The 18,405-nt window shown below is 38.7% G+C and overlaps 1 protein-coding gene across 4 annotated transcripts in view; it reads left to right on the top strand.

Annotated features, from left to right (window-relative positions):
• DHX9 (DExH-box helicase 9) overlaps nucleotides 1-18,405 on the top strand; it is a 66,829-nt gene that overhangs the window by 25,824 nt on the left and 22,600 nt on the right. For 3 of the 4 annotated variants that reach the window (XM_082401218.1, XM_082401220.1, XM_082401219.1), the window contains exons 5-12: nucleotides 7,355-7,467; nucleotides 8,082-8,230; nucleotides 10,653-10,699; nucleotides 12,536-12,672; nucleotides 12,958-13,047; nucleotides 13,153-13,314; nucleotides 13,454-13,531; nucleotides 14,072-14,263. In XM_082401218.1, the coding sequence (XP_082257344.1) occupies nucleotides 7,355-7,467; nucleotides 8,082-8,230; nucleotides 10,653-10,699; nucleotides 12,536-12,672; nucleotides 12,958-13,047; nucleotides 13,153-13,314; nucleotides 13,454-13,531; nucleotides 14,072-14,263 (968 nt within the window). Of the gene's footprint in view, nucleotides 1-7,354; nucleotides 7,468-8,081; nucleotides 8,231-9,672; nucleotides 9,810-10,652; nucleotides 10,700-12,535; nucleotides 12,673-12,957; nucleotides 13,048-13,152; nucleotides 13,315-13,453; nucleotides 13,532-14,071; nucleotides 14,264-18,405 lie in introns of those variants that run through there. The other variant, XM_082401221.1, reaches the window with a different exon arrangement.

The following is an 18,405-nucleotide window of genomic DNA, read 5'->3' as shown; positions in this document are numbered from 1 at the left end:
AGGTGATACCTCATTGTAGTTTTGATTTGCATTTCTCTAATAATTAGTGATGTTGAGCATCTTTTCATGTGCTTCGTGGCCATCTGTATGTCTTCTTTGGAGAAATGTCTATTTAGGTCTTCTGCCCATTTTTGGATTGGGGTGTTTGTTTCTTTGATATTGAGCTGAATGAGCTGTTTATATATTTTGGAGATTAATCCTTTGTCCGTTGATTCATTTGCAAATATTTTCTCCCATTCTGAGGGTTGTCTTTTCGTCTTGTTTATGGTTTCCTTTGCTGTGCAAAAGCTTTGAAGTTTCATTAGGTCCCACTTGTTTATTTTTGTTTTTATTTCCATTACTCTAGGAGGTGGATCAAAAAAGATCTTGCTGTGATTTATGTCAAAGAGTGTTCTTCCTATGTTTTCCTCTAAGAGTTTTATAGTGTCCAGTCTTATATTTAGGTCTCTAATCCATTTTGAGTTTATTTTTGTGTATGGTGTTAGGGAGTATTCTAATTTCATTCTTTTACATGTAGCTGTCCAGTTTTCCCAGCACCACTTATTGAAGAGACTGTCTTTTCTCCATTGTATATCTTTGCCTCCTTTGTCATAGATTAGTTGACCATAGGTGCGTGGGTTAATCTCTGGGCTGTCTATCTTGTTCCATTGATCTATGTTTCTGTTTTTGTGCCAGTACCATATTGTCTTGATTACTGTAGCTTTGTAGTATAGTCTGAAGTCAGGGAGTCTGATTCCTCCAGCTCCATTTTTTTGCCTCAAGACTGCTTTGGCTATTCGGGGTCTTTTGTGTCTCCATACAAATTTTAAGATGATTTGTTCTAGCTCCGTAAAAAATGCCATTGGTAATTTGATAGGGATTGCATTGAATCTGTAGATTGCTTTGGGTAGTATACTCATTTTCACAATGTTGATTCTTCCAATCCAAGAACATGGTATATCTCTCCATCTGTTGGTATCATCTTTAATTTCTTTCATCAGTGTCTTATAGTTTTCTGCATACAGGTCTTTTGTCTCCCTAGGTAGGTTTATTCCTAGGTATTTTATTCTTTTTGTTGCAATGGTAAATGGGAGTGTTTCCATAATTTCTCTTTCAGATTTTTTATCATTAGTGTATAGGAATGCAAGAGATTTCTGTGCATTAATTTTGTATCCTGCAACTTTACCATATTCATTAATTAGCTCTAGCAGTTTTCTGGTGGCAGTTTTAGGATTCTCTATGTATAGTATCATGTCATCCGCAAACAGTGACAGTTTTACTTCTTCTTTTCCAATTTGTATTCCTTTTATTTCTTTTTCTTCTCTGATTGCCGTGGCTAGGACTTCCAAAACTATGTTGAATAATAGTGGTGAGAGTGGACATCCTTGTCTCGTTCCTGATCTTAGAGGAAATGCTTTCAGTTTTTCACCATTGAGAATGATGTTTGCTGTGGGTTTGTCATATATGGCCTTTATTATGTTGAGGTAGGTTCCCTCTATGCCCACTTTCTGGAGAGTTTTTATCAGAAATGGGTGTTGAATTTTGTCAAAAGCTTTTTCTGCATCTATTGAGATGATCATATGGTTTTTATTCTTCAATTTGTTAATATGGTGTATCACATTGATTGATTTGCGTATATTGAAGAATCCTTGCATCCCTGGGATAAATCCCACTTGATCGTGGTGTATGATCCTTTTAATGTGTTGTTGGATTCTGTTTGCTAGTATTTTGTTGAGGATTTTTGCATCTATATTCATCAGTGATATTGGTCTGTAATTTTCTTTTTTTGTAGTGTCTTTGTCTGGTTTTGGTATCAGGGTGATGGTGGCCTCATAGAATGAGTTTGGGAGTGTTCCTTCCTCTGCAATTTTTTGGAAGAGTTTGAGAAGGATGGGTGTTAGCTCTTCTCTAAATGTTTGATAGAATTCACCTGTGAAGCCATCTGGTCCTGGACTTTTGTTTGTTGGAAGATTTTTAATCACAGTTTCAATTTCATTACTTGTGATTGGTCTGTTCATATTTTCTATTTCTTCCTGGTTCAGTCTTGGAAGGTTATACCTTTCTAAGAATTTGTCCATTTCTTCCAGGTTGTCCATTTTATTGGCATAAAGTTGCTTGTAGTAGTCTCTTAGGATGCTTTGTATTTCTGCAGTGTCTGTTGTAACTTCTCCTTTTTCATTTCTGATTTTATTGATTTGAGTCCTCTCCCTCTTTTTCTTGATGAGTCTGGCTAATGGCTTATCAATTTTGTTTATCTTCTCAAAGAACCAACTTTTAGTTTTATTGATCTTTGCTATTGTTTTCTTTGTTTCTATTTCATTTATTTCTGCTCTGATCTTTATGATTTCTTTCCTTCTGCTAACTTTGGGTTTTGTTTGTTCTTCTTTCTCTAGTTTCTTTAAGTGTAAGGTTAGATTGTTTACTTGAGCTTTTTCTTGTTTCTTTAGGTAGGCTTGTATAGCTATAAACTTCCCTCTTAGAACTGCTTTTGCTGCATCCCATAGGTTTTGGGTCGTCGTGTTTTCATTGTCATTTGTCTCTAGGTATTTTTTGATTTCCTCTTTGATTTCTTCAGTGATCTCTTGGTTATTTAGTAACGTATTGTTTAGCCTCCATGTGTTTGTCCTTTTTACGTTTTTTTCCCTGTAATTCATTTCTAATCTCATAGCGTTGTGGTCAGAAAAGATGCTTGATATGATTTCAATTTTCTTAAATTTACTGAGGCTTGATTTGTGACCCAAGATGTGATCTATCTTGGAGAATGTTCCGTGCGCACTTGAGAAGAATGTGTAATCTGCTGTTTTTGGATGGAATGTCCGATATATATCAATTAAATCTATCTGGTCTATTGTGTCATTTAAAGCTTCTGTTTCCTTATTTATTTTCATTTTGGATGATCTGTCCATTGGTGTAAGTGAGGTGTTAAAGTCCCCCACTATTATTGTGTTACTGTCGATTTCCTCTTTTATAGCTGTTAGCAGTTGCCTTATGTATTGAGGTGCTCCTATGTTGGGTGCATATATATTTATAATTGTTATATCTTCTTCTTGGATTGATCCCTGGATCATTATGTAGTGTCCTTCCTTGTCTCTTGTAACATTTTTTAATTTAAAGTCTATTTTATCTGATATGAGTATAGCTACTCCAGCTTTCTTTTGATTTCCATTTGCATGGAATATCTTTTTCCATCCCCTCACTTTCAGTCTGTATGTGTCCCTAGGTCTAAAGTGGGTCTCTTGTAGACAGCATATATATGGGTCTTGTTTTTGTATCCATTCAGCCAGTCTATGTCTTTTGGTTGGGGCATTTAATCCATTCACGTTTAAGGTAATTATCGATATGTATGTTCCTATGACCATTTTCTTAATTGTTTTGGGTTTGTTTTTGTAGGTCCTTTTCTTCTCTTGTGTTTCCCACTTAGAGAAGTTCCTTTAGCATTTGTTGTAGAGCTGGTTTGGTGGTGCTGAATTCTCTTAGCTTTTGCTTGTCTGTAAAGCTTTTGATTTCTCCATCAAATCTAAATGAGATCCTTGCCGGGTAGAGTAATCTTGGTTGTAGGTTCTTCCCTTTCATCACTTTAAGTATATCATGCCACTCCCTTCTGGCTTGCAGAGTTTCTGCTGAGAAATCAGCTGTTAACCTTATGGGAGTTCCCTTGTATGTTATTTGTCGTTTTTCCCTTGCTGCTTTCAATAATTTTTCTTTGTCTTTTATTTTTGCCACTTTGATTACTATGTGTCTCGGCGTGTTTCTCCTTGGGTTTATCCTGTATGGGACTCTCTGCGCTTCCTGGACTTGGGTGGCTATTTCCTTTCCCATGTTAGGGAAGTTTTCGACTATAATCTCTTCAAATATTTTTTCTGGTCCTTTCTCTCTCTCTTCTCCTTCTGGGACCCCTATAATGCGAATGTTGTTGCGTTTAATGTTGTCCCAGAGGTCTCTTAGGCTGTCTTCATTTCTTTTCATTCTTTTTTCTTTAGTCTGTTCCGCAGCAGTGAATTCCATCATTCTGTCTTCCAGGTCACTTATCCGTTCTTCTGCCTCAGTTATTCTGCTATTGATTCCTTCTAGTGTAGTTTTCATTTCAGTTATTGTATTGGTCATCTCTGTTTGTTTGTTCTTTAATTCTTCTAGGTCTTTGTTAATCATTTCTTGCATCTTCTCAATCTTTGCCTCCATTCTTATTCCAAGGTCCTGGATCATCTTCACTATCATTATTCTGAATTCTTTTTCTGGAAGGTTGCCTATCTCCACTTCATTTAGTTGTTTTTCTGGGGTTTTTTCTTGTTCCTTCATCTGGTACATAGCCCTCTGCCTTTTCATCTTCTCTATCTTTCTGTAACTGTGGTTTTTGGTCCACAGGCTGCAGGATTATAGTTTTTCTTGCTTCTGTTGTCTGCCCTCTGGTGGTTGAGGCTATCTAAGAGGCTTGATGGGAGGCTCTGGTGGTGGGTAGAGCTGACTGTTGCTGTGGCGGTCAGAGCTCAGTAAAACCTTAATCCACTTGACTGTTGATGGGTGGGGCTGGGTTCCCTCCCTGTTGCTGTGGCGGTCAGAGCTCAGTAAAACCTTAATCCACTTGACTGTTGATGGGTGGGGCTGGGTTCCCTCCCTGTTGGCTGTTTTGCCTGAGGCAACCCAACACTGGAGCCTACCCGTGCTCTTTGGTGGGGTTAATGGCAGACTCTGGGACGGCTCACGCCAAGGAGAACTTCCCAGAACCTCTGCTGCCAGTGTCCTTATCCCCACGGTGAAACAGAGCCACCACTCGCCTCTGCAGGAGACCCCCCAACACCAGCAGGTAGGTCTGGTTCAGTCTCCCCCAGGCTCACTGCTCCTTCCCCTGGGTCCTGATGCACACATTACTTTGTGTGTGCCCTCCAAGAGTGGGGTCTCTGTTTCCCCCAGTCCCGTCAAAGTCCTGCAATCCAATTCCCACTAGGCTTCAAAGTCTGATTCTCTAGGAATTCCTCCTCCCGTTGCCTGACCCCCAGGTTGGGAAGCCTGACGTGGGGCTCAGAACCTTTACTCCAGTGGGTGGACTTCTGAGGTATAAGTGTTCGCCAGTCTGTGAGTCACCCACCCAGCAGTTACGGGGTTTGATTTTACTCTGCTTGCGCCCCTCCTACCGTCTCACTGTGGCTTCTCCTCTGTCCTTGGACGTGGGGTATCCTCCTTGGTGAAGTCCAGGGTCTTCCTGTCAATGATGGTCCAGCAGTCAGTTGTGATTCTGGTGCTCTCGCAAGAGGGAGTGACAGCACGTCCTTCTACTCCGCCATCTTGGTTAATCTCCTCTAAGATCTACCTTCTAACTCAGTCAGTATTAACTATTATTTTTAGTTATTCTGCTTTCTCATCAAGATTCATCACTTTTCAGCACCTTTGAAGCTTCTCCTTATTTCCGTCTCTAGCACTAGTAGTTAGCTTTCTTTCAGGATCATACTTAGCAAAGAAACCGTTTTATCATTTAATCAGCTATTATTGGGTTGGCCAAAAAGTGCCTTTGGTTTTTAAGTAAAAATAAAAGACACATTTTTCATTTTCACCAAGAACTTTATTGACCAACGTATCCACCTTTTTGTTCCAGTACCTTCTGCCATTTTTTAGGCAACTTCATAATTCCATCTTCCCAAAACTTTTTACCTTTTGGAGCAAAAAACTGTTTCAGGTGCCTTTTACAGTCTTCCAGGGAATTGAAATTTTTTCCATTAAGAGAATTTTGTAAAGACCTAAATAATTGGAAATCTGAAGGTGCAATGTCTAGTGAATACAGCGGATGAATCAGAACTTCCCAGCCAAGCTGTAGCAGTTTTTGCCTGGTCATCAAAGAAACATGTGGTCTTGCATTATCCTGGTGGAAGGTTATGCATTTTCTGTTGGCTAATTCCAGACGCTTTTCGTCGAGTGCTGCTTTCAGTTGGTCTAATTGGGAGCAGTACTTGTTGGAATTAATGGTTTGGTTTTCTGGAAGGAGCTCATAATAGAGGACTCCCTTCCAATCCCACCATATACACAACAACACCTCCTTTGGATGAAGACAGGCCTTTGTTGTGGTTGGTAGTGGTTCATTTCACTTGCCCTGTGATCTCTTCCGTTCCACATTATTGTACAGTACCCACCTTTCATCACCTGTCACAATTTGTTTTAAAAACAGAACATTTGGGACTTCCCTCACGGTACAGTGGTTAAGAATCAACCTACCAGTGCAGGGGACATGGGTTTGAGCCCTGGTCCGGGAAGATCCAACATGCCATGGAGCAGCTAAGCCTGTGCGCCACAACTACTGAGCCTGTGCTCTGTACCCAGCAAGCCACAACTACTGAGCCCGTGCGCCTAGAGCCCGCACACTGCAACTAAGAGTAGCCCCCACTCACCACAACTAGAGAAAGCCTGCGTGCAGCAACGAAGACCCAGTGCAGCCAAAAATAAATAAATAAAATAAATTTTAAAGTAATAATTAAAAAATAAATTAAAACAGAACATTTTCATTACATTTAAGTAGAGAATCACATGTGGAAGTACGGTCAAGAAGGCTGTTTCTGCTTAACTTACGTGGAACCCAAACATCAGAGTGATTAACATAACCAAGCTGGTGCAAATGATTTTCAGCAGTTGATTTGGATATTTTGAGCATGTCAGCTATTTTCCGTGTGGTATAACATTGAATGTTCTCAATTAATGTCTCGATTTGATCGCTATCAACTTCAACCTACCTGACCATGGAGAAATCTCCAGCACGAGACTTCACAAACCACTTCTGACACGTTCGATCACTCACAGCACCTTCTCCATACACTGCACAAATCTTTTTTTGCATTTCAGTAGCGTTTTCACCTTTCTTGAAATAATAAAGCATAATATGCCGAAAATGTTGCTTTTTTCCTTCCATCTTCAATATTAAAATGGCTACACAAAAATTCACCAATTTTGATAAGTCTTTTATTAAATGCTCGCTGATATGACAGCTGTCACATACAGTCTAACAAAATTGTTTTAAATGAAGTTAAAGACAACTTAAGTGCTACTAGAGCCATCTTACAGGAAAAACCTGAACGAATCTTTTGGCCAACCCAATACATATGCAACAACTTAAAGCTACATTGATAACATATGCTGGGTTATCAGTCACTTATGATCATTACTTGTAGCACCCCCCTGTATACCATCTTTGGAATTAGCAATTTAGACCTGTATTCAGTCACGTAACACTTTTCAGGTAAGTCATAGAGGTTTCAGGCCCATTTCCAAATAACTGAAACGTTGGATTTCTAATAATGGAGTGCTAAAATCTAAATGAGGAGTATTTTTTTAAAATATTTAGGATCTTCGTACAGTTTGATTTATCAAGGGAACAATCATTTTCTTCCCGTAATAGAAAATAGTTCTGGAATTGGGGCCTCTGGCTATGGTGCTCCTGGGCCCACCTGGGATCGAGGAGCCAACTTGAAGGATTATTACTCAAGAAAAGAAGAACAAGAAGTACAAGCGGTAAGGCTGTAACCCTGTGTTACACCTCCTGGAATGTGATTTAGGACTTGGTTCATGGCAAGGTTTAAGATATTTGCAACTTAATAATTTGGTGATTGTTTTAAGTAGTTATTTGAGACTGATTGTTCACCCAAAACACCATAAACCTAAGCTGCCTGTTAAATCTGGTCATTAGAGTTGCCTGTGAAATAAAACAGTTTTTCATGGTGTTAATAAAAGATCTCTTCATCTGCTTTGTAGGAAATGTAGTTGCCTCAGTAAACCTCATTTCATGAGCACTCATAGTAAAAGCGTTTTGATAAGACAGAACACTTACTTTTCCACTTGATATATGCAAAGTGTTAAAACCAGCGTAAAAAATTTTGTCAAAGGTTTCTTTGGAACAGTTTAAATACAGTACGTTAACTAATAGATTGTTTATACAATAGGGCCACCACATGGAGTAAAAACTAAATTCTGGCTCAATTTTGACTAGGATTAGAAACTTAAAAAAAACAACTTTTGCATTATAAAGCATGGTACAAAAAAGTTATTGTTATAAATTTTTGTGCCTTAAGGGTACAAAACTAAACTAAGCTTAGTGCAGCCAAATTTAATTATCATTGATTCAACAGACCCTTGAATCCGAAGAAGTGGATTTAAATGCTGGGCTACATGGAAACTGGACCTTGGAAAATGCTAAGGCTCGTCTGAACCAATATTTCCAAAAAGAAAAGATCCAAGGAGAATATAAGTACACCCAAGTGGGTCCTGATCACAACAGGTTTGCTTGTTTCATTCTTTGCCTTCTGTAGTAAGTTAGGGTTTTGTACAGTCATTGTTCTGTTTTTCTACGTGCTATCTGGTTCAGTTTGTGGATTAGCAGCAAATTGTGAAAAGATATGTTACTTTGCCCAAGAAAAATTGTCATTGATTTGTAATGTGCAGTTTACCATGGTTTTCACTTAGGAGTGTGATTTTAGCTGTGTAAGAAGTTCTGCAAAAATCTGCTGTTTGTGTTGCTAGACTTTCAGGTTCTCGTATGAATCTGAGAGGCAAAACTCGTAGCCACAAGTAGTGGTTTGTCCATAATTGACTTAAAAATCAGCCAGAGGTAGTGAGTTTATTGTTCACTGTGGTATTAGAGGCAGTTATAATGTTTATTCACTGTGGTATTAGAGGCAGTTATAATGTTTATTTCTTCAATGCGTCAAGTTAGACACTTAAGTTTAGAGTCTTCAGAGGTAGATGGCATTGCATCTAGATCCAAATTTCCCATCAGCTTGGAAAGTTGCCAGCTCTTGAGTCCTATTATTGAAGTTTTAAGGGCTTATTGTAAAGCTGAAGGAGAGCCTCAGTCTTTGTATGTGAGTCAAATTAGCACACTTTTATTCTGTTAAATGTATAAAACTGCACATAAAGGGAGGACGTTGTTCTAACAGTGACAGTATGTTTCTCAGCCTGCTTGCTGTTCTTCCTGAGAGCATTCCAGGGTGTAGTAGTTATTACTCCCAGGAAGGCTCATATGGATTAGACTCTTCTGGGGGCACTGTATTTTATTGGAAGGGAGGGAATGTTATAATGGAAATCTGGATGATTTAATTTGCTGTCCTTATATGAAATAAATTATTCAAAATACATCAAAAGTTTTTCCCTTGAAAGTCAAAGGGTTCTTTGGTTGCATCTAGCAGCCCTAAAGTAATTATAACTAACGAAAAACTTTGACACTGGTCAAAATGATGTTCAGAGCATGGTTCCCCCTGCTTCCCACTGTTTTGTTCTATCCTGAATTCTCAAATACTTAATTTTGACGTCAGACTTTTTTAAACCCTCAAAGATCATAAAGGAAAAGATTCATTTGTTGATGTTTTTTTTTTAATATTTTGTTTTTCTGCACTGATTGGGCTTAGTAGCACTTGGTGACTTTAAGAACAGTTAGATAATTTAAGTATGCCTGAAGCTTATTGTAAACTTTTTTTTTTTTTTTTAAGTGTCTTAATTGACTTGTGATACAAAGTTGAAGAATTCAGGCTATGACCAGGAAGGCAGAGACAGTTGGGGGAGCTAGGACAGCATTGCTCCTTATATGTCCTTTATTTAAAGGCATAACAGACAGCAACACCAGAGGTCTGTGTTCATACACACATGTGCTGCTGCTTAGGCTGAACTAAGCAATCACATGGGAAACTATTGTAAACTGATTTCTGGTGTTGCTGTTCCCCCTAGGTGGAGGAGAATGAGATTGAGTGCTGACTTTAAGCCTGGCTGAGAAACATACTGGCATCGGTGTCATTAATGAAAGGGTGGATGTTGTTCCCTTGAAAGCCAGTGGCCTTTGACCCCTGAAGCCGCTGTGCCTGAAGGTCAGTTCACAAGAGGTATAGGAAGGAATCTAACATTTATTTTTTTTCTAAAGTCTCACCTAACCTTTTATTCACAGCACGAAGTCGAGGTTAGAATGTACATGAGTAGTGGAAAGATCAGAGAGCATAGTTTTCAAAGGGCAGTTTTGCCCTTGTTAAAACCTAGATTTATTCCCTAGAATCTGCTAGCAATTTTAGCTATAATTTTCAAAAATATTTTGTTCTCCAGGACCTGATTTAAATAAAATGTGATATAAATAAGCTAAATGTTTTGTTATCAAGGGCTGCTTCCAACTGCAGGCAGATATCAGACCCCCGCCTCAGGAACCACTGACACGTGCACAGTGTTTGTACACCCATGTGTATGTGTGCACACCTGTGTATATCTAGCTTATCTTAGCAGATTGAAATCATTAGTGGGTGGCCCATGCAAAGGAATCTTAGAACAATCACAATTATAATTTAAGGAGTTTTAGGCCTATTTTATTTCTCGGCCTCAAGCTGAGTGGAAAATTCCTTTTCACTGAATGTATTCTAGCTATTCAGACTGCAACCTGTGAAATAAGAGTTAAAAGTAAGTAAATATAGGACCAAAAACCCTAACAGTTTCTTTTCGTGAACAGTTGGCTCATCAACATTGATTACAGCTGTCTCGTGCCATGTTGTGCATTATTTGAAGTTTATGTACTTCATTTGTTCTAGGATTGAACAGACATAAATGTTTACAGTGGTTTTTTGCTTTGATTTGCCTAAGCAGTTGGAAAGCCTGCCTGATTTGGGAGTCCTGGATTTAATAATTTCTAAGAGCGAAATTTCTAACCTTGTTTATATATGTTGTTACAGGAGCTTTATTGCAGAAATGACCATTTATATCAAGCAGCTGGGCAGAAGTAAGTGCTTGCTTCCCTGATACTCTGAGCCTTGCCTTGTATAGTGGAGTAGTATTCGCTTTAAAGTCTTGAGCCACATATATGTAAGCTTTATTAATTTGACGGAGTCCATGATATAAGGTAGCATTTAGGGTATTTTAGAATATTAGAAGGCCCAGTTTCCCATTTTTGCATGTGAAAAGAAAGATTGTGCTAGTGTATATTTCAAAGGGTAATAAGAGGTGGTACACTACTGAAGAATCTGCCACTGTCAAAGAATTTAAAATTTTTTTTTTAAATTTATTTTATTTATCTTTGGCTGTGTTGGGTCTTCGTTTCTGTGCGAGGGCTTTCTCTAGTTATGGCAAGCGGGGGCCACTCTTAATCACGGTGCGCGGGTCTCTCACTATCGCGGCCTCTCTTGTTGCGGAGCACAGGCTCCAGACGCGCAGGCTCAGTAATTGTGGCTCACGGGTCCAGTTGCTCCGCAGCATGTGGGATCTTCCCGGACCAGGGCTCGAACCCATGTCCCCTGCATTGGCAGGCAGACTCTCAACCACTGCGCCACCAGGGAAGCCCCAAAATGTTTTTTTTAATCTTTCTACATAAAAGATATAATCCTTTGGGTAAGGCTAGCTAGGTGACATTTAGAAAGGAGTTAATCAGATGATAGGATTGGAGGCCTAAAAGTGAATGTAAGCATTTAGGAGTCACAGAGTCAAGAAGAAAAGGTGAGAAGGTTACCCTGAGGAAGCACTTAAGGAATAGGTTGGGGTTGTTCATAAAGGAAGTAGAAAGGCAAAGATATATTACCTTTATTCTTAGTAAGTTTAAAGCAGGTGGTGTGTCATGCTTGAAAGTAAGGAATAGCCCTGTGTACCTGGTTTTGTTACTTGCGAGTATTGTGACTTTGAATAAATCACACCTACATTGCTGGGACTCAATTTACTTCACTAAAAATTGGGAGAAATGGCTAAAGATTCTTTCCAGCTTGAGAATTCTGCAACTAACTCTGATGACTTAAATTTAGTATATCAAAGACTTCTAATAGAATCAAGCCTTTGAATGAATCATGAGGAGATGATGTTGAATTTTTTTATCCTAGACCTTAAAGATAAGTTACTCTGAGTAAATGGGAGTTTATTTTAAACTTATTGGAACACAGCTACAGTCATTTGTTTATGTCAGGGAACAGCAAACTTCTGTAAAAGTCCAGATAAATATTTTAAGCTTGGTGGGTCACATATATCACACATTATTTCTGTCTTATATTTATGACTCTTTAAAAATTTTACAACATTTTTAGTTCCTGGGCCCATAGGTTTGTCAAACCCTAGTTTGAGTATTGTCAGTGAATGCTTTCACACTTGAGAGACAGAGCTGAGTAATTGTGACAGAGACCACGTGGCCTGCAAAGCCTAAAATATTTATTATCTGACCCTTTATAGAAGCAGATTGGTGTCTCCTGGTCTAGGCACTTTGGGCCCATTTTCTTTCCTTTGATTTGCTTTTTGATCCTTTACTTTTCAGAAGTTAAACTCTCTTTTCTTCCCCTGTTTTAAATGCCAAATGATGTTAATAATGACAACTTTGCTGAAATAGGTTATTTGCTTTTATAATGATTTGTATGTGTCTTAGTGTGTGCCTGTAATCAAGATGGTTGGCTATTTAGTTGATAAGCTGTTAACGTATGGCTTTTGGTTAGCAGTTAGAATGAAAAGGAACTTAGAACTCATAACGTACTCTGTATTTTAGGGCAGCTTTTGTACCTAGCCTCCTAGTTGCTTATGTTGAGATGTTTTCTTTACTTAGACGATTTATTCTTCTGTCTTTGGTAATCCTGACCTTAAATTGTAGGGATTTTTGCACGCGAACATGGATCGAATAAAAAATTGGCAGCACAGTCCTGTGCGCTGTCACTTGTCAGACAACTCTACCACCTTGGAGTGATTGAAGCTTACTCTGGACTTACAAAGAAGAAAGAAGGAGAGACAGTGAGTCTTTAGACTTAGTAGCCCAAAGAGATATTGTAAGATTCAATTTAGCTTCTGTTTAATATTTGGCTAAAGAAGTTTGGTAGTTCTAGGACTCTCGCCTCAAGAAATGGAAATGGCCCTACTAATCATCCTTAAGTAATTCTTTCACAAGGGAACTGACTTGTTGGCTTTAGGGCTATTGTAGACCTAGCGTCGACTGCATACTCTAAACCCTACTGTAGTAGATTTGAGTAGTGTTCGTGTGTATGTTACATGATTTTCATGGCCATCCCTTTTCTGTAGGTGGAGCCTTACAAAGTTAACCTTTCTCAAGATTTGGAGCATCAGCTGCAGAACATCATTCAAGAGCTAAATCTTGAGATCGTGCCCCTAGTAAGCATACAGCTATTTCGTTTACCTTTGTATTGAACTTCTCTAGCCAGACAAGCAACTGGTATTGGTTTTTGGTTTTGTTTTGTTTTCTGTTATTTTTAATAGCCTGATGATCCTTCTGTGCCTGTTGTACTCAACCTTGGCAAATTGGCTCATTTTGAGCCGTCTCAGCGGCAGAACCAAGTGGGCGTGGTTCCTTGGTCACCTCCACAATCCAACTGGAATCCTTGGACCAGTAGCAACATTGATGAGGGGCCCCTGGCTTACGTGAGTGCAACATTGTTTTTGAGATCAGACTCTCGTGTTTTACTTTTGAATATATTTCATTAGGATATCTAGATTAAAAATGGATTCATTTTGAAGCTGAATTATGCTTTTGTGTGACTGTTGCCTTCTCATTTTACAGGCTACTCCAGAACAAATAAGCATGGACCTCAAGAGTGAATTAATGTATCAGCTGGAACAGGATCATGATTTGCAAGCAGTAAGTCTGTGAAGTATTTAGACGTAAGGTGCTCACAGTCTGAGAACTTTCTAGGTATGGGCAGAAAGACAGCGAATAATGTTTTTGCCCTTTCTAGGAAGGTAGAGCAAAGATACTAACCTAACTGCTAATCCTAGTTACCTCTGAGGGTTGTTGTTGTGAGTTAAGGGCCTGTAATTCTTAAAGTGGAAGATGTGGGATAATAACTTTTTTTTTTTTGGTAGTTTTTTGGTATTTTCTGAATGAAACAACTTAAAATGTTAGAAGAAAGGGAATGTATATGTAATGTCTAGGGAGAAAATGAGGAAAATAAGGGTGTGGATAAGGCCAAAAGATAGATTCTTCAGAAATTTAATGGAAAGAGACCGTTCAACTAGAGGTATAAATATATACATTCTTTTATGAAAAAGTATATTTTGAGTACTCAGCCAGTGGAAAGGAATAACTTTTTATAGAGATGGCAAATTTTTTTTAGAATTAAGATAGTTGTTTCTAATATGTATATTGGTAGAAATTTGAGGTGTAACTTTTCTAATACAGATCTTACAAGAGAGAGAGTTACTGCCTGTGAAGAAATTTGAAAGTGAAATCCTGGAAGCAATTAGTCAAAATCCAGTTGTTATTATCCGAGGCGCTACTGGATGTGGTAAAACCACACAAGTTCCCCAGTTTATTCTAGATGACTTTATCCAGAATGACCGAGCAGCAGGATGTAATATTGTAGTAACTCAGGTAAGTAGCAAGCCAGCTTACGAGGTACGTGCCTGGTGTGGATAGGGTTTGAGAGTGGAAACACCTAGAAGCCTGACCATTCCTAATTCTTTGATCAACTCCCCTTTGTAGTGACATAAAATTCTGAAAGTGGTAGAGCATTAGGCCCTTTTAAATAAAAAAAAGGAAAAGAAAGGCATGAAAGGAATTTAAGTCTATGTTAATCTCCAGTATAACTCACCAATAAGCTAAACAACCATGTGGAGGATTCTTTTTGTCTGGGCTAGAGGGAGTCTTTGGGCCTAGAATTGAACAAAACAGAGTACTTTCTCCTTAAGTTTACATCCAAACCTTGGTTCTCTCTATCTTATCACCTTAATGTTCAATAAAAACCAGTCAGCGCAAGAGTAGACAAGATAGAAAAACAGATAAATGGTTGACTTCAGCTGAATGCTTACTATACACCAGCTTCTGTTTTAAACAGTTGATATTTTTTTTTAACTCATTTAAAGTTTATGACGCTAAGATGTAAGTACTATATTATTTAATATTTCTCTTTTAGTAACTTAGGGCACAAAGAGACTTAAAAATTGTCCAAGGTTAACACAGGAAGTTGTTGAAACTAGGATTCATAACCAAACAGTCGGCCTTCAGTATTCCCCCTTTTGACTGCTACATTCTGTCGTTACCTTGCTAGCAATAAGCAGTGCCTGCAAGTTTGTCGCAGTGCTTAGGGAAGAGCAGTCTTCTTAGGTTAAAGCAGTTCCTGTCAGCTCTAATCCTGTACTTCTGGCACTTGAAAGGAGAGCATTGCAAGTAGCCAGATACTACCTCTCAGGCTGGCCCAGACCTTGACTTAGGGATTCTTAAACCGGGTAAGCTTAATTGATACTCAGGGGAGAGTCATGAATCTTGAAATAGCAAAAGATGTTTGTACACATGCATTTATGTGGACATGTGCAAACCATATTTTTTTAACATGTCTGAAATGAAGTATGTCTTAAAAATTGGCCTCTATATTTTATAGGAGAGTTGGGTTTGGGGGGGGCCTTCAAAAAATGACTGAAGGAATGCATTTAAAATGGGTGATATTTTAAGCTTGAAAAAAATATGATAGGTCTCCATTTTTCTGGGATAGGACCCTTAGCTTTCTTCTTCTCAAAATGTTCTTCGATTGCCCTTCTCACTCCCAAAACTGGCTATGATTTCTTTGCCTTGCAGCAGAAGTTCCAACCTCAAGTACATCAATAAAATATACTTGCTCTTAATGCTTATCTGATTTTTCAGGAGGTGTATTGTTCAGGAGGGCGCCATTTTACAGAAGAACTTTGAGCTCTGCCCTCCTTCCTTACTACCACTCTCCATTTTTAAATTCAAAACAGTTTAGCCATATAGGCAGAAATGCTGAATTCAACAAATGAGCTGAACACCTATGGTCTCGCTCAGAAGTTGTTTGCGGGGCTTCCCTGGTGGCGCAGTGGCTGGGAGTCCGCCTGCCAATGCGGGGGACGCGGGTTTGAGTCCTGGTCTGGGAGGATCCCGCATGTCGCGGAGCGGCTGAGCCCTTGCGCCACAGCTGCTGAGTCTGCGCTCTGGAGCCCGCATGCCGCGGCTGCTGGGGCCCACGCGCCTGGAGCCCGTGCTCCGCAACGAGGGGGGCCACCGCAATGAGAAGCCTGCGCGCCATAGCCGAGAGTGGCCCCTGCTCGCCACAGCTGGAGGGAGCCCGCGCTCAGCAAGGAAGACCCAACACAGACAAAAATAAGTAAATTAAATAAATTTTTTTAAAAAAGTTGTTTGCATGTCATGAGTATGAAAAAAACTAACTCCCGCCCAACTGAGAAGTGATTTTTTTCGCCTGCTGTCTGACTTATCAAATCCAAATTGTTCCAGACAAAAATGGCTTCTGTTTGTTCCAGACAAAAATAGTTTTTGTACTGTGGTCTTCAACTTTGTATAATTTGCTTACTAACTTGTGTCCCTTCCCAAATAATTTGGACATTTCTGGTGGTTTCTGTAAAATGAACAGATTTCTGTATGTAGGCTGTAACAAACGTAAGAGCGGTGAAGCTACAGTGTGGAAGGGTGGATCAAATGTTATTCTACTTCTTTTGCGTATAAAACAGCTTTCACTTATCCAGTAGTTCTTTATTTATATTCCTTCATGAAGTGATAGATTCATGAAATTGAAAGATACTTCGGAATTATTCCATCTTTCTACTCAGGGTGGAATGTTTATAATAGATGGTCACCTAACTTCTGCTTGAAAATTTCCAGTTGTGTGGAGATGCAGCCTGTGTCTTCTGATTTTGGACAAATGACTGACCTGTCACATGAAATCAACATTCTGTGGCTTCCATGTTTTTGTCCTAGTGCTTGTCCCCAAATCAGTCTCTGATTTCTCTTACCTGTAATAAGTCTTCAAAAGTTTGTATAGTGTCCTAGTATATCTCCTTTGTTTTATAACAACTATGGTTCAGCCATGAAGATAGAGTCTAAGGCTGTTAAGCACATTTGAAGCATCAGCATCCTACCTGAGAAGGTAGGCCTGAACATACTGATTGGTCATTGTAGAATACAGTTCTTAATAATTGTGATATTATATAGTACTTCTGTTAAGACAGTCTGAGACAGCATTAATAATTTTTGTAGTAATATCACTGTCGTATCATCTTTCGATTTTATTTATTTATTTATTTATTTATTTATGGCTGAGTTGGATCTTCGTTGCTGCGTGTGGGCTTTCTCTAGTTGCGGCGAGTGGGGGCTACTCTTTTTTTTTTTTTTAATATTATTTATTTATTTATTTTGGCTGTGTTGGGTCTTCGTTTCTGTGCGCGGGCTTTCTCTAGTTGTGGCAAGTGGGGGCCACTCTTCATCGCGGTGTGCGGGCCTCTCACTATCGCGGCCTCTCTTGTTACGGAGCACAGGCTCCAGACGCCCAGGCTCAATAGTTGTGGCTCACAGGCCTAGTTGCTCCGCGGCATGTGGGATCTTCCCAGACCAGTGCTTGAACCCGTGTCCCCTGCATTGGCAGGCAGATTGTCAACCACTGTGCCACCAGGGAAGCCCCCAGATTTTAGAATACTGCAAAAGGACACTTTGAGACAGATCTTTAGCTGCTTGTGGTATGGAAAGTTTTACCGGTAATATTAGCTGTTTTAATTAATTAAAGTGAACATAGAATTGTGAAGAAGAGGTAATCACTTAGAACTAACTACTACTATGGCTGGTCTCCAGGAAAGAGTAATAGGATTCTACAGAGGAAATGAGAGCAGATAAATATGCAATGAAAATGTAAAGAAAAGCTCATATGCTGGAGGATAATTTGAAGTATTCTGTTGGAATGACTTAACATTATCCCTTGCTTTCATCACCACTACTTTTTAACTAGTTTAACTTAAATGGGTTATTCTGTTATTTAATCCAAATACAACATAAAATTACAACAAGAGGCAGAATAATTGGGAAAAGGCTTAGTTGGGAGTAAAGAAAATTTGTATTACATCTAAAGTCATGTATATGAATTTAGGCAAAATACCTTTACTTGTGAACTTGTGTTTTCATCTGTTAGAATGGAAAAAAAAAAATCTCACTGTTATTCTGAAGCACAAATAAAATAGTACATGCAGTCATGGTTTTTACTATTGTTACACAGATGTTAATTATGATTGTTCTGTGGGGTCTCTGTAGTCTTGAATCTTTATTTATAGAACATAGAATATTTCTGTATACTATAGAATATGTAAGAGAGGATAAGTTAAACTATATGTGGAGAGGTAGTTCTGCGGGTGTAGAAAGAAGGTGGACCTTGCTTTGTATGTATTCATTGTAGGGCAGTATGTAAAACAGTTATTGAATATCCAAGGGAAAAGAGAGAAATTATTCAGGGCATAAATAGAGCAACCTATTTATAGGTTATCAGGTAGCATGCAGTCTGAGAAATGTTTAAACATTAATAGTCTTTTACATTAAGCATTGTTCTCCCACACAAAATGCCTATCCTGTGGATATTTATAATGAGCTAAGAATTATACTGAGAATAAGATTTTATTTTTAGTTGCTTTTTTCTGACTCTAAAAGTATTATATACCCATTGGGAAAAAACTTAGAAAATAAAGTAAATTTTAAAAGAAACCAAAGCCCACACAGAATCCCACCAT

This window comes from Balaenoptera borealis (assembly GCF_965194805.1).
Source record: "Balaenoptera borealis genome assembly, chromosome: 1".
In the NCBI taxonomy this organism is placed as follows: Eukaryota; Metazoa; Chordata; class Mammalia; order Artiodactyla; family Balaenopteridae; genus Balaenoptera; species Balaenoptera borealis.
This window is presented reverse-complemented; position numbering and strand designations above follow the sequence as displayed.